This window comes from Rattus norvegicus, chromosome 4 (assembly GCF_036323735.1).
Source record: "Rattus norvegicus strain BN/NHsdMcwi chromosome 4, GRCr8, whole genome shotgun sequence".
NCBI classification, from domain to species: Eukaryota; Metazoa; Chordata; class Mammalia; order Rodentia; family Muridae; genus Rattus; species Rattus norvegicus.
In genome coordinates, this window is record NC_086022.1 from 181,596,031 (window position 1) to 181,608,642 (window position 12,612).

The 12,612-nt window shown below is 43.5% G+C and overlaps 2 protein-coding genes across 29 annotated transcripts in view; one reads left to right on the forward strand and one right to left on the reverse strand.

Moving 5' to 3' along the window:
- The window catches only part of Ppfibp1 (PPFIA binding protein 1), a 143,831-nt gene that overhangs the window by 57,782 nt on the left and 73,437 nt on the right, over positions 1–12,612 (forward strand). The window lies entirely within an intron of this gene.
- On the reverse strand, positions 3,809–6,679 carry C4h12orf71 (similar to human chromosome 12 open reading frame 71). Of its 3 annotated transcripts, none has more exons than XM_039108391.2 (3): positions 6,523–6,679; positions 5,266–5,850; positions 3,809–4,774 (listed from the first exon to the last, which is right to left on the reverse strand). In XM_039108391.2, the coding sequence occupies exons 2-3, from the start codon at positions 5,803–5,805 to the stop codon at positions 4,529–4,531; spliced, it is 786 nt and encodes a 261-aa protein (XP_038964319.1). In that variant the 5' UTR covers positions 5,806–5,850; positions 6,523–6,679; the 3' UTR covers positions 3,809–4,528. The 3 variants fall into 3 exon arrangements, with proteins under 3 accessions (XP_038964319.1, XP_008761648.1, NP_001037764.1); XM_008763426.4 differs by having other exon boundaries at positions 3,809–4,777; positions 5,149–5,850; NM_001044299.1 differs by having other exon boundaries at positions 3,811–4,774; positions 5,149–5,850; positions 6,523–6,609.

Below are 12,612 nucleotides of genomic sequence, written 5' to 3' on the forward strand. Positions count from 1 at the left end.
TTGCTGGCTCTCTTCTGTAGCATGACTTGAATATAGTCTGTGCTTGAAGGGTACGATTAGAAAACAGAGGAGAGGCAGAGTGGACTGAAGATGTAGCAGGATTAGGGGCCGTTCCTGACAGGTGAAGCAGCCTGAGCCACGGCAGGAGCGCGTAGAAACCAGTGCTGCGGACGCTCTGAGCTCAGGTCTGAGACCAGAGTATCTGGTGTGTATCGGGAGGGACTGTAGAGAGGCAGTGATAATTTTACTTGAGTTTTCTTCTGTGGCCACCAGGAGTTGTGACAGAGTTCTTTATGTGACAGCAGTCAGCAGCATATAAACTCTATAAACTTAATGTGCCATTAGTCCTTGTACTAAATACTCATTACTACTTTCTTTTAAAGGTTAGTGCGGTTAGCATTACAGCTTATAGATGAAGAAATAGAAAGCACAGAGAGGTTAAGTAACTTGCTCAGAATTCACAGCAAGTTTAGAGGACCTGAGACCAAAGCCAGGAAGTCTCACTAACTCTGTTCTTTAACCCGGGATTAAAAGGTGAAACCGTAGGAGTTTCTGAATGTTCTTCACAGCTTGCAGTGTTCAGTGTGTGTTGATGTGCACATTTGTCTTCCTTGTGTGCACCATTTCCCATCTAGGCACTTTGGATGTTGTACTGCTCTGAAAGGAAACATCAAAGCAGGGTTCAGGAACTCTTAGACTTGTTCCTGCATGGTGAGGAACAGAGGTCTATACAGGGAGTACTTCCCAGGGTAGGCGAGACTGCAAGTCCTTGCAATGTGAGGTCATTGAAAGGTAGGGAACTTGCCTCTAGTCGGCAAGACTCTTCTGGCCTCAGCAAAGATAAGCAAGCTGAGATCTTGCTTTAGAAGAACCCTGGGAAGCCATTCTGCTCTCAGCTAGACCAGTTTGTGAGCTCCAGTTAGGTATTGAATACCCAAGGAACCCAAGACAGGTCCCAGGATGAACGGAGGAGTCTAAAGACCTGTCCCATTTATATCACCTTAGCAGTTAATATCTGTTCCAGTGCTTTAGATTTTAGTTCTTTTGAGGGAACATATGGCTAAGATACTATGTCATGAAGATGTTATGCTAGGTGTAGAGAACTAGACTCCTTATCTCCTAGAGTTTACTTTCCTTACAGTTTCCTGGTCTTTGCTTTCTTTTCTTATTTGAAAAGAATCAAAAACAGTCTCTTATGTAGCCTTAATGTTATTATACAGAAAATATTCAACCATATCATCAGTTGGTAGCAATTGTGATGGCTGTTCTTGGTTGTCAACTTGACTGAACATGAAGTGAACTAAAACCCATGCAGCTCAGTACATCTGTGAGGGATTTTTCTTCTTAAACCATCTGAAGTGCAAAGACCCACTTTTAACCTGAATCTTTTGAGGTAGAAAGATACACCTTTACTTCAGATCTTTTGAAGTGAGACACAGAAGAGGGAGGTTTGGTCATTGCCTGTTTGTTCTTGCTCTTGCTGGCATGTCTATTCTGTTAATGTCATTAGGACCTCCTTCTTTAGGACTCTGATGTATACTGAAGACCAGATGAGATATATTGCCTTGTGGACTCAACTACTGCTGGATTCGTGGCTCTTCTCTTGGTAGACAGCTGTTGCTGGACTAGCTAGACCACAGCCTGTAAGCCATTCTAATGAACATATACGTTATTTATTATATAAAATATATAAGTATATATTCATTCTATAAGTTCTGTTCCTCCAGAGAACCATGACTGACACAGCTACTCAATCATATTATGTACTGTCTATCTGTTTTTTTCCAGTTGTTATGAAGAATCCTTTGCCTAAGTTTTGTTTAGCTCTGTGGATTCGATCAAAGATTCAGTTGGAGATCATGAATAGCAGTTGGCCTTCATGTCTCTCTTTGTTGTCTCCCTTGTGACCTGTCATGTCTCTCTGCCTTTTTCAATTAAAAAAAAAGTTATTTGTGTTTTGTGATCCTAACATGTTTAGTTCCAGAGAGCTGTCTAGTAGAAGGTTCTGGAATCTAAGATTCGTCTGACTGTTGCAGTCCTTGTGGTGTGATTCAGGTTGAATATTGCAGCCAGTCTACAGTACTTCTCTTGAAGGTGTATGGTGTTGGGTAGGCTGTTTTCTACTTGTGGTGTGACTACTGACTCACCTGCAAATATTGTTTCCTGACAGTCTTTTACACAGTGGATTTAATGTCTATGTCTGGTTCTTAAGTGAATGAAATTATTTTGCAATATGGTATAAATATTCTGATGCCATTTTACTGATAAAAAGTATTTTTCACCCCATTCCTTGTTTGGGAAAACTCAAGATCCCAAAGTCTGATCACACAGGGCACCTGACATGCTGCCTGCTCTGTGAGAGTGGGCTTACAGGGATGTTTTATAAGGGTCAGGGGAGAGGGGAGTTACTGCTCTTTGAATTTTAGAGGATTTTTTTTTAAACTTAAAATAATAGATATTGAGGTAGACAAGGAATATGCAAGTCAATTACCATTCTTACTCCCTTCTGAACAGCGAGTGCTGTGGTAATGGGATTAGTGTTCTTTCAAAAACCACACAAACTGGAGAGATGCCCTCCGTGCCTTGGAAGTAGTTTTTTTTTTTTTTTTTTTTTTTAAATCAAGCATACCGTACTGAAATAAAATGGCATTAAATCCATGAGGTTTGTTTGAAATGTGGGATAAGACGGAAATTGTTTAGCAAGGGGACTTCTTGATCTAGAGTAATAATCTTTCAGGGAATTTATCCAAGGGCTTTTGCACTCACTCTGCTGAAGACTGGCTCATTCAGCAGTGTTATCTGATGGGGATTTTGTTTCTTCTGAAAGCTGACCATTGTTCTGTTTGCTGGGGAGTTAGGGGGCAGCAGGAAAAGACTCCTGGCAGGCAGTGCAACATAAAACCCACCTGCCATCCTGGAATCAGATACTGTGTGTGCTGTGTAAATTCTTCACTTAGTTTCCTTTTGAACTGATTGATTATTTCTCCTAACTACACCTCCTTTAATATTGAAGTTAGAGCCTTAGCATTCTCTAGGAATCCATGTAGTGTTGGCTTTGCTTTTATTCTCCTATCTTTGGAGGGAATTTAAAACACAGTCTCTCTATGTGGCTTTGGCTGTCCTGAAACTTGATATGTAAATCAGGCTGGTCTCAAACTCACAGAGATCTGCCTGCCTCTGTCTCCCAAGTGCTTGGGACTAAAAGTATCTACCAGCATACCCAGATGATGTTCTTGTGCCTAAATAGACTTGAACGGTGAATTTGCATTGTATTCTTAAAGTCTTGAAACAGAAAAAGATTTTGCCCTTGTTTACTGATAAATCACCCTAAACCCCTTAGTGGGGTTCTTTTCACGGTTGGTCTGTAATATAGTCACATTAACATTAGCAGTTGCAGAGGACTGAATAACTTAAGTTTGATAAATTATTATGCTGTATCCTGTATCATTTTACAGTGTTATGAATTCCAGAATATGATTGCCTAAGTTATACCCACCCCCAGCTAATTCAAGCAACTGAGTCTTCCCCCCAAGGATGAGATACACTTTAGAGAGTGGTTTTAAGTTTTCAGTCATAAGATAATAGAGCCCAGAATTTATTGATTAATGAGAGTAACATGTTCCTGACAATTATAGTAATTCTACAGGAGACTTGAAGGTTCAGCAAAACTCCCCCCCCACCACCAATGGCCTCTCCAGCTCCCGCCCATTCCTTTTGATACTCAGAGTGGCTGGCCCCACCCCTTCCCACCTCTGAGGCTTAGAGGACCTGCTGTGGTTGGATAACATATTGGACACTATGAGTGAGCAATGCTTGAATACTTTGTATTGACGCATAATTCCAGAGGTTACAAGGAGTAAGCAGAAACCAGAAATCTTACTAAAGTGGACTTATTCTTCAGTACAGCCAAGACGTGGACTTGGGGCAAATGGGAACCCCTGTTCAACAGTTCCCACAGCTTTTTCCTCTCTGTGTCATGTGTGTCTTCTTCAAGCAGTCTACGTTGACTCAGGATGGAAATATGCTTGTTGAACTCAGAAGGCAGAATTAACTCTTGGAAAACCTAGGTGGTATGTTGCTTCCTAAATGGCATCCCCTGTCCCTCCTCCTTTTTTGCCTAATTTTGCTCCATTTTGTCTATTTTATGTGTGTTTTACTCTTTCATTATGCAAAGCCTCATTTCCAGAAGGCAGTATATATCCCACTAGCCCCCCACCGCGGTGGCATGGCTTAGGTTGTGCTTCCAGTGGGTACTGAGACTGAACCACTCCTTGGACTCATGATGTCCAACATCAAGACAGCAGTTCTGATGATCTAGGATACCAGGCTACTTCAGATACATTTGTCCCCTGGTTGTAATAAGTGTCTGGTTCAGAAGGATGAAGATTGGAAACTCCCACTGTGTACTCCAGGTCTTGATCTGCTCATCCGTGAGGTGGAGGAGAGAACACACACCTCTTAGGGATTGTTGAGCAAGGGGCTTCAAAGGTTTAAAAATCTGGGGACGTCAGGTGAACTCATTCTCGAGTCATTCTTGGGGTTGGATTCTGTTGCCTCTAAAAGAATGCATCCTCCTCATTGCTTTCTGGTGCCAGCTGACAGGAGCCTGGCTAGGGTGCTCTCTCCTCCATCGGGAGGAGACTTGTGTCCTCAGCCAGTGGAAGACCCACTGGAAGTTCATACAAGATGTTCTGTGTAAGTGGGAAGCGTCCTCCGGCCGAGGGGATGACATGGAGGAGGTTTCCAAGGAGCTCCCATCTGCCTGGCTTATCTCCTGCTGAGAAAACAGGATGAGTTAAATATACAGAGTGCCAACAGCAGTGGGCTTGCTATCTACTCCGTTATAGAACCCAAGCCCATTTGCCAAAAGAGCCCCGATATAGCAAAGTTTCCAGACGTATTGACTAGAACACACACATCTATTTTTACATGGTTGTTGGTTCTGCTTGTTGTGCCTTCCCTCTGTGCTCTGTAGTATCTTTCCTGCAGTGCCACCCTCTCTCCTCTCCTGGCTGTTATCTCTCCCACCCCCTGTCCTAGTCTCCTGGGGCCCACCTTGCCTCACAGCAGGTAGTCAGTGAGGCTCCACTGTCCACTGTCTTCCCCAGTCCTGCCCCTTGCTCTCCTGGGAGGCATCTCTGTGCTCACCACAACTTCATCTTTCAGCAACCTTGGAGGATTCTCTGGGGCCTGACAGATATCTTCATTCTCCAGGGCTTTGTGCTTGGGCAAGTCTTGACAAGCATCATGCTCGTGATGACTGACCTGAGCAGTATGTGGAGGGGGACTGCTGTTGAGGAAGACATCTTCCTTCTGAGTAGATTCAGGGAGCACATGGCTGTCATGCTGGCCACCTTTTTCTTTTCCTAGAAATGTCTCGAGTTTCCGTACTAGGTTATCCAGCTTGTAGGGAGTCAGTTTTGTCCTGTCTTCTGGCCACTTATTCATCCACTGGCTGTGGCTGTTTAGATCCAGATTAGCTAGCGAGTCTGCACGGTCAGAGCCCACATCGATATCCCAGGCGAGAGTGATGCTTAGCTTACAGAACTGCTCTGGGTCGTGCTTCATCTGATCTCGTTTCCTGAAGAGTCTCCTTAAACTCTCTGTCCCCCAGGAACCTTGGACAGGAGGGAGAAAATGGGCTGAGGATTCCACAGAGGCTGCCTCCTCCGGGGAGACCACGTCCTCATAGGAGAAGGTGTTCTCAGAGGGGTAGTAGCCCACCGAGGCGCTCTGGTTGGATTTGCATTCAGAAATACAGTCCTCTGTGTTACTGTAGTCACTGCTGGAGGCTGAGGTTGTCATAGTGCTGAGAGTCTCCAATTCTCAAGTTTTCCTTGATCCTGGAAACTTCAGAAGAAAAAATGTAGTCAATAATATTATGGAGGGAAGTTACTTACATAACCCATCCCTTTTTCTATTTGGAACTATTCCACTCTGTACTTTATAGTCGTCTGTTTGTGCTTTCTGCCTCTGTAAAGACAAAAACACTCTGTCGTCTCTTCTTGATGTCTCTTATCTGTTTGACAGTAGCTGAGGGAACTTATAAACAAAAAGGGAAATTGAAAATGACAAGGAAGTGTTACTGGAGTCTGATATGTTTTCAGTCCACTTTTCTGAGGTCAAGGTAACTAATTTCTTAGTATATATGTATATGATGTGGTTCTCACATCAACAGAAACTTATTATCAAGTTTATAATAACTTCTGGCTATTCTGATATTCTTAACTATTTTCTTATTAAATAGCCTTAGTTGTCACCTATTAATAATCACTAACTTAGATGATTAATGATCACTAAATTACTTAAGACCAATAACTGATCCATGGAGTCAGTGGACCAAAGATCATAAATATGTAGACATAATAATTGATACCAGATTGCTTTCGGAAAAGGTGTCTGTCATTCAAGCACCCATTTTCCCACCATCTGACAGCATGTTTATTCTGCATTTTCCACAATCCCCCTGTAGGAAGAGCTACACACACACACACACACACACACACACGCTCATGTACATGCCTCTGTCGTCATGCCCTGATCTGAGAGCTGCCCACACAAGACAGGCGCTTCCACCTCCAGAGACAAAGTGATGGAGTGAGAAACCCTTCAGAGCCCATGTCTCAGTGATGTAAAGCCCACCTGCTTCTGAGAAGTTTGTGTTCCAAGACTGTTGGTTACCATAACAACAAAGGAACCAAGTTATGGTCAGAATTATTTATGTAAAGAGACAGAATCTGTCCCTTCCCATCCAGAGTATTCTATGCACATACAGTAGTAGGGTGTACTCTGTTTACTAGAATCAGTCTGTTCCATGAGATCTTTCTCACATTTCCTCCATTTCTATCCCCCAAGATTGCTGTCAAGTCTGCTACATGTCATACTTAGATTTCCACTGCCATAATGGGTCTCCAGGTTACAGGGGGCAGATCTTGGAACTTCTCAGCAATTCCTTGTAACTAGTCTCATTTTATACATTAAAATTTCTTGTTGTTTCTGTAATCTAGCTCTTGGGAGACTAAGGCAAGAAGATTGTATGTAGCTCAGTCTGGCCTTGAACTTGTGATCCTCTTGCCTCAGTTTATATCAGATTATAGCTCATATATATACATGTATATATATTAAATCTGTTAGTTGAGTGACTAACAAGTACTAGACCCTATGTTCTGCCACTTGTAGTAGAAACTAATTAATTAATTCATGTATGTGTGTACCTGTGTTTATACACCATAGACACCAGCGAGTCTTGGATCCTCTGTTACTGGAGTTACAGATGGTTGTGAGTGTCCCGATGTGAATGCTGAGAATCTAACGGGGGTCCTCGACAAGAGCAGCAAACGTTCTTAATTGCTGAGTCACCTCTCCAATCCTGTTTTTAACATGACTTTACGTCATTTGTGAGACAGAAATAACAATGTCAGGGATCTCAGCGTGATTGGATAGTGTATGTTGGATGTGCAGTACAGTTCATTTCCATCCCGTAATCAAGCACACAAACCTCGTCCACTGCCTTGCATTGGCAGTGCCTCCAGACACACGAAGAAAAAGACGTCTCTCATTCTGATATTTCAGACAGAGTAATTTCCACCCCCAATTATGCATCAACATCATGTGCATTTTAAAATCACAATTATGTTTATCTGAAGGTTGCCCCTGCAAACTCAGGGTGAATGAATGTTGCAGTTAGTGCCGTTTCTGCCTGCATGACTCCAGACACCAACAGTCTGACACCATGGGGGTCACAGTAAAGGAGCCCCCACAGTTAGTGTCCTTACCCAGTCTACTGTGGTAGAGACTGTTGGTTCTGAGCACATTCAAAAGACCCAATGGGAATCCTTTGGCTAGGGGGTGAGGTGAGTGCTGCTTGCTGTGTTTAGAAGCTGTGGATGCTGTTGATGGCTGACAGTTCTCTCTTTGGCAACATTATAACTTGGGTGCAATGCTTTTACCAAAAAATAAAAAGTTCAAAGGGAATGAGAGACTGTAGGCTTCCCAAGAAACAAACTGTAGTCTCCTTAGGAGACCAGGAGCAAAATGCTTAAAACTCAGATGATCCTTGCTCTTCTCATCCTCAGGCCACTGTGCAGGAGAAAGTGGAGGTGGGTGAGAAGTGAGGGGAGGGTCGAAATGCTCCAAGTTGACTCCTGAGAAGGAACCTAACATAGAGGCAGAGCCAGGTTAACCTAAGAGAAAGCGGGGCTCAGGGCTGTGGGCGAGGCTCAGTGGTGGAGGTCTTGACTAGCCTATGTGGACCCTCTGCAGCCTCCTCCTGCACTACAGAAACACAGTGGCAGAAAGCAGATAGTCTACCTAGAGTGTTCATTGTGTTTTAGGAACTGAGACAGATGGTAAAAAGTCTGGAGTAGGTGAAAATGACTGTATAAATAGCATCAGGCAGCACGAATGCCTGTTAGAAATAATAATTCTTTTTGGTTGAGTTAGAACGGACCTGGAGCAAAGAAGACAGGGAGCAGGCGGGGCTGGGATGAGTCAGGCAGGATGCACTTGGCCGGCTCTGCCTGTCTCTGGCTTATCCTTGAGCACCACAGGTCCTCCCTCACAGGTCTGCTAGCTGGCCAGAACACCCCTCTCCCCCTCTTCCCCTCTCCCCACATCTGCCAGCTCCAAGCTATGAGCTGTGCGTGTCTGCCCAGCCTGTGAGCATGGATAAAGCTTTTTCTGCACTTCCTGAGGCCAAGTTAAGCTCTCGGAGCTTCCCCACCTCTGGCTGAGATCTCCCACCGCACGTGTGAATAGATGCCGTTGTATGTCTGTGCACAATGGCCCCCATTCATTTGAGGACCACTGTGCACATCCCTTGGAAGACAGCTTCTCGCCCCAAGTGCAGTCGAGGCCAGTTAATGAAAATGGTATTGATTAACAAGTACTACTATAGATGAGTCTTTTAAACTCCTGTGAAGGTAAAAATGAATGATAAAAATTATATCTTAAAATCCTCCACAAAATGTTTAAGAAAAATTAGAAGCTACAGGATAGATATTTTTTAAGGGAAGTATTTTGAAAACCTCTTAGAAGCAAATGTTTCAGGTAAACAAGGTAATTGGTAGTTGCCTGGAGCTTGGACTGGGACATGGTATTCCCTGCAAATTGGCAAGTTAAAACCATCTGTTAGTAAAAGGCAACTTGAGGCACAAGTGAGATCATTCACTTGTAATTTTCTAATAGTTTCATAAGAGGAGGAAAGACTCAGGTAAAATTACTTTCGTTGTACTTCAGGCAATTCATAAGAAGTACTGTAATTTCACATAAAATAAATATAAAAGTATTAAGTTCTTTGCATTTTCTCAACCAAGTCTTTGGTGTCCGTCATATATTTTACATTTAGACCACACCTGATCTGGGGCCTGTGCAGTCCTAAGCCCCATGTCAGTAGCCACAGTGTCTCCATTGAGCAGCAGGGCTCAGCAGCCTCAGTCATGGTTAAATGGCTGTGTGCATTGTCAGAGTTTGCTAGACTGTACACCTAAAAAGGACAACTTTTGCTGCAGATAGATTATATTTTAATTAAATATATTCTTGCAAGCCCGCACAAAGGTATGTTCCTTCTTTCTGTGAATGTTTATTTATTTATTTTTTTTTATTCTTTTTTTTTTTTTTCGGAACTGGGGACCGAACCCAGGGCCTTGCGCTTGCTAGGCAAGCGCTCTACCACTGAGCTAAATCCCCAACCCCTCTGTGAACGTTTATTAAAGCTATCTTCTTAGATTAGTCCTGGAAATGGAACTTTGCAAGTTTGTTGTCAAATTCAGAAAAGAATAAGTTAGCAGAAGCTAATGATTTTCAAACACTTTAGGAATATGTGCGGGTGAGTGAGTGTGTGCATGCTTTCTCACGTGTTTCTGTCACCCATAGCTTATGTGCGTCTTAATATAGAAAGCCCTAGTGGGAATTTAACTAGACAGTGCATTCTTAGGGAAAGGATTGGCGTATGTTTGGCAAGATAAAGACAGGCACGGGTTGCATCAAGAGGACTCGGTGATTATTTTTGTGAAGATCTTGTCATTTCTTTTAATTTTTGTTTTTCAACCATTTCTTTTTTTCCAGCAGCATTAAAAGTCACTTAATTCTGGCTTTTTCTGCTCTTAGTATCTACTTATTTGGTGGTTATTTTGACTGGCTGCCTGCAGGTACCTGGGGGTGGAGAAACATGGAGCTCATGGGCACGGAACACTGGATTAAGACTAAGTTTAACTTTCATAGCTAAAGTAGGGATGGTGCAGAAGTGGAACATGCTACACTGCTTATAAATAACACCCACAATTTGATAGATATCTGGGTGTCCTCCCTTGTGTCTTGAAATTCCATGCCTCCATTTTGCTGAAGCTTTAGAAACTGATCAGAAAATACCTTCATATGGTTTCACAATATCTGGGTTGAACATAAAGTTCAGCAGCCTTGGAATTCAATTTCATAAGTTGGAACCAGGGAAAACTCTATCTGATAAGAAAATTAACCCAGAGTCTTCACAGGTGAATCCAGGGTGAACACAAATTGTGAGGGTTTTTTTTTTTTTTTTTTTTTTAAAGACTCATAACTCACGATATATGTTTAAGTAGCAGGCCACAAGGTAGAGCAAAATTACCACTTTGTTTTAGTTTATGCCAGGGTTCTCATAATCCCAGAGGCAGTTGATTTGACCCATGGTTAATTATCAAGATGATTTTCATCTGTGGCCGTAAACATTGAATCCCACTGTGTATTGAAAATGTGGATTCTCTTGCCCTAGCCCTAGGAATTACTGGTTAAAGAGACTAGGAACAGAACCTTCCAGGTAGTGTGTGTGTGTGTGTGTGTGTGTGTGTGTGTGTGTGTGTGTGTGTGTGTGTGTGTGTGTGTGTGTGTGTGTGTGACAGGCATGCTCTGTAGCCCAGGCTGGCCTGGAATTCGTGACCCTCTCAAGTGTACCATCTCCGCTCTTCCAGGTGATTTTTCTGCTTGTTGATTTCACCTTCAGAAACACTGGCCTAGAATAACCAGATGCTGTCATGAATTCCAGTAACCAGCAGGGTCTCTGCTGTGAGTGTGCGATCAAGGCCGTGTGCTCAGATCAGGAAGGCCAGCGTGCCCAGCACTCAGGTCATGAGTAACTGTCCGAGCTCTGTGGAAACAAACCTGGATGTCACCTCCTGACAGATAGTGTGGGATCTCACAGGGAGGGTGGCATTGCTGGGGAAAGAGGCTTGCCCTGGTATTAAATATAGCGCTTAAGTGCCAAGGAGCCCCTGGTGCAGAGTTAAATACAGAAAATAGATGGTAATTGTCAGTGGTCTCTGGACTTGAGTTTGTTCCCTCGTCACCCCGAGGACTTGTTACAATACAGTTTTCCAGTGTCACCCTAAGAATTTCCAGTTCAGTAGGTCTGGGTGGAGTCTGAGAATCTTTGGTCTTAATGAATGGGGTTTATGGAAAACCCAGACTATGAAGGGAATAAATTATAGTAGCAAAATAGGGTGAGGTTGATGATTACTCTGTCCCGAGATCTTGACCACCTACTCCTTAGTTCTCTGTGAGACATTTTACTCTCAGAGCAACTGGTCTCACAAAAAATATGCAGGGGTGGGACAGGGATGTGACCATGGAGACCAGTCTGAGGGAGGCTTCCTGACTTAGAAGCAGTCTGTGGGCTGGAAGCTTCTGAAACTCTGATCATGAGTTCATTTTCCAGTTTGATTTCTGAACATGTAAACCTAGCGTGTTATATTTTAGTACCAACATATGCTGAAGAGCATTTTAACACATGGCTTTACGGAAGTCCCAGCTCTGACACTGAGTTTGTGTCCTTCCTGCCCCTTCCCCCATGAAGCCCTGCGGAGCACTCTGCCTCCTAGGGTGTCCTGACTGACACTTGTCCCGTCCAGTTCTCGGGTGGACGCTCCCACATCTTCTCTGGGTTCCTTCAGGAAAGCTAATGAGTCTTAGAAACACAACTCACCTCTCTTCTTGAGTAGATCCCCGTGCCGACACCCTGTTTTGTGTGGACTTGGAATTTTCAAAATGGCGCTACATTCACTCCATGGCTCTTAGCACTGCTAGTCTCAGCAGGGACCCCCCCCCCCCCCCCCGTCTCTCTGCACTCCATTGTGCTGGTTGTTTTATCTCCTGAACCAAACCTATTTAAAACCTTCACAGGTAAGCTTAGGTCAGTGACATAAGGGTGTCTATCGCAAGAAGATCCATGGGAGAGGGGCTGAATGTGATGCTCTGAAGTGACATTTCGACAGTCTGAAGTGACATTCTATTCAGATTAAAGCGGAAAATGATACTGAGAAAAGGTTACCACAGATCCACAGAGAGCCCAGTGCATAACCAGCTGAGTGTCAGCATCTTTTGGCTAAGGATGAGGGGTCTGCTCCAGGACATAACTCACATTCGGGACAGTGACTCAGCTCCAGGGGTCAGTTTGCCTCCAAATTAAAAATCAGTGTGTTTGCCCTATCTCATAATGGAAGAACAAAGAGTAAAGTCTAGAAATCCCCCGGAGTCCAGTGGTGTAGTACTAGTAATAAATAGATAGTAAATAATTCAAGCTTTTGCCAGGAGCAGTACAATGTCTTCCTGGTGACCGGCATGACACTGCACTGCCTGTAAGCC

Bases quoted from the DNA above. Each gene is read 5' to 3' on its own strand.
- C4h12orf71 (XM_008763426.4), bottom strand. From the start codon at position 5,805: ATGACAACCTCAGCCTCCAGCAGTGACTACAGTAACACAGAGGACTGT. The intron at 4,778-5,148 runs GTGAGCACAGAG...CTGTTTTCTCAG, and splicing joins TGCTGAAAGATGAAGTTGTG to CAGGAGATAAGCCAGGCAGA.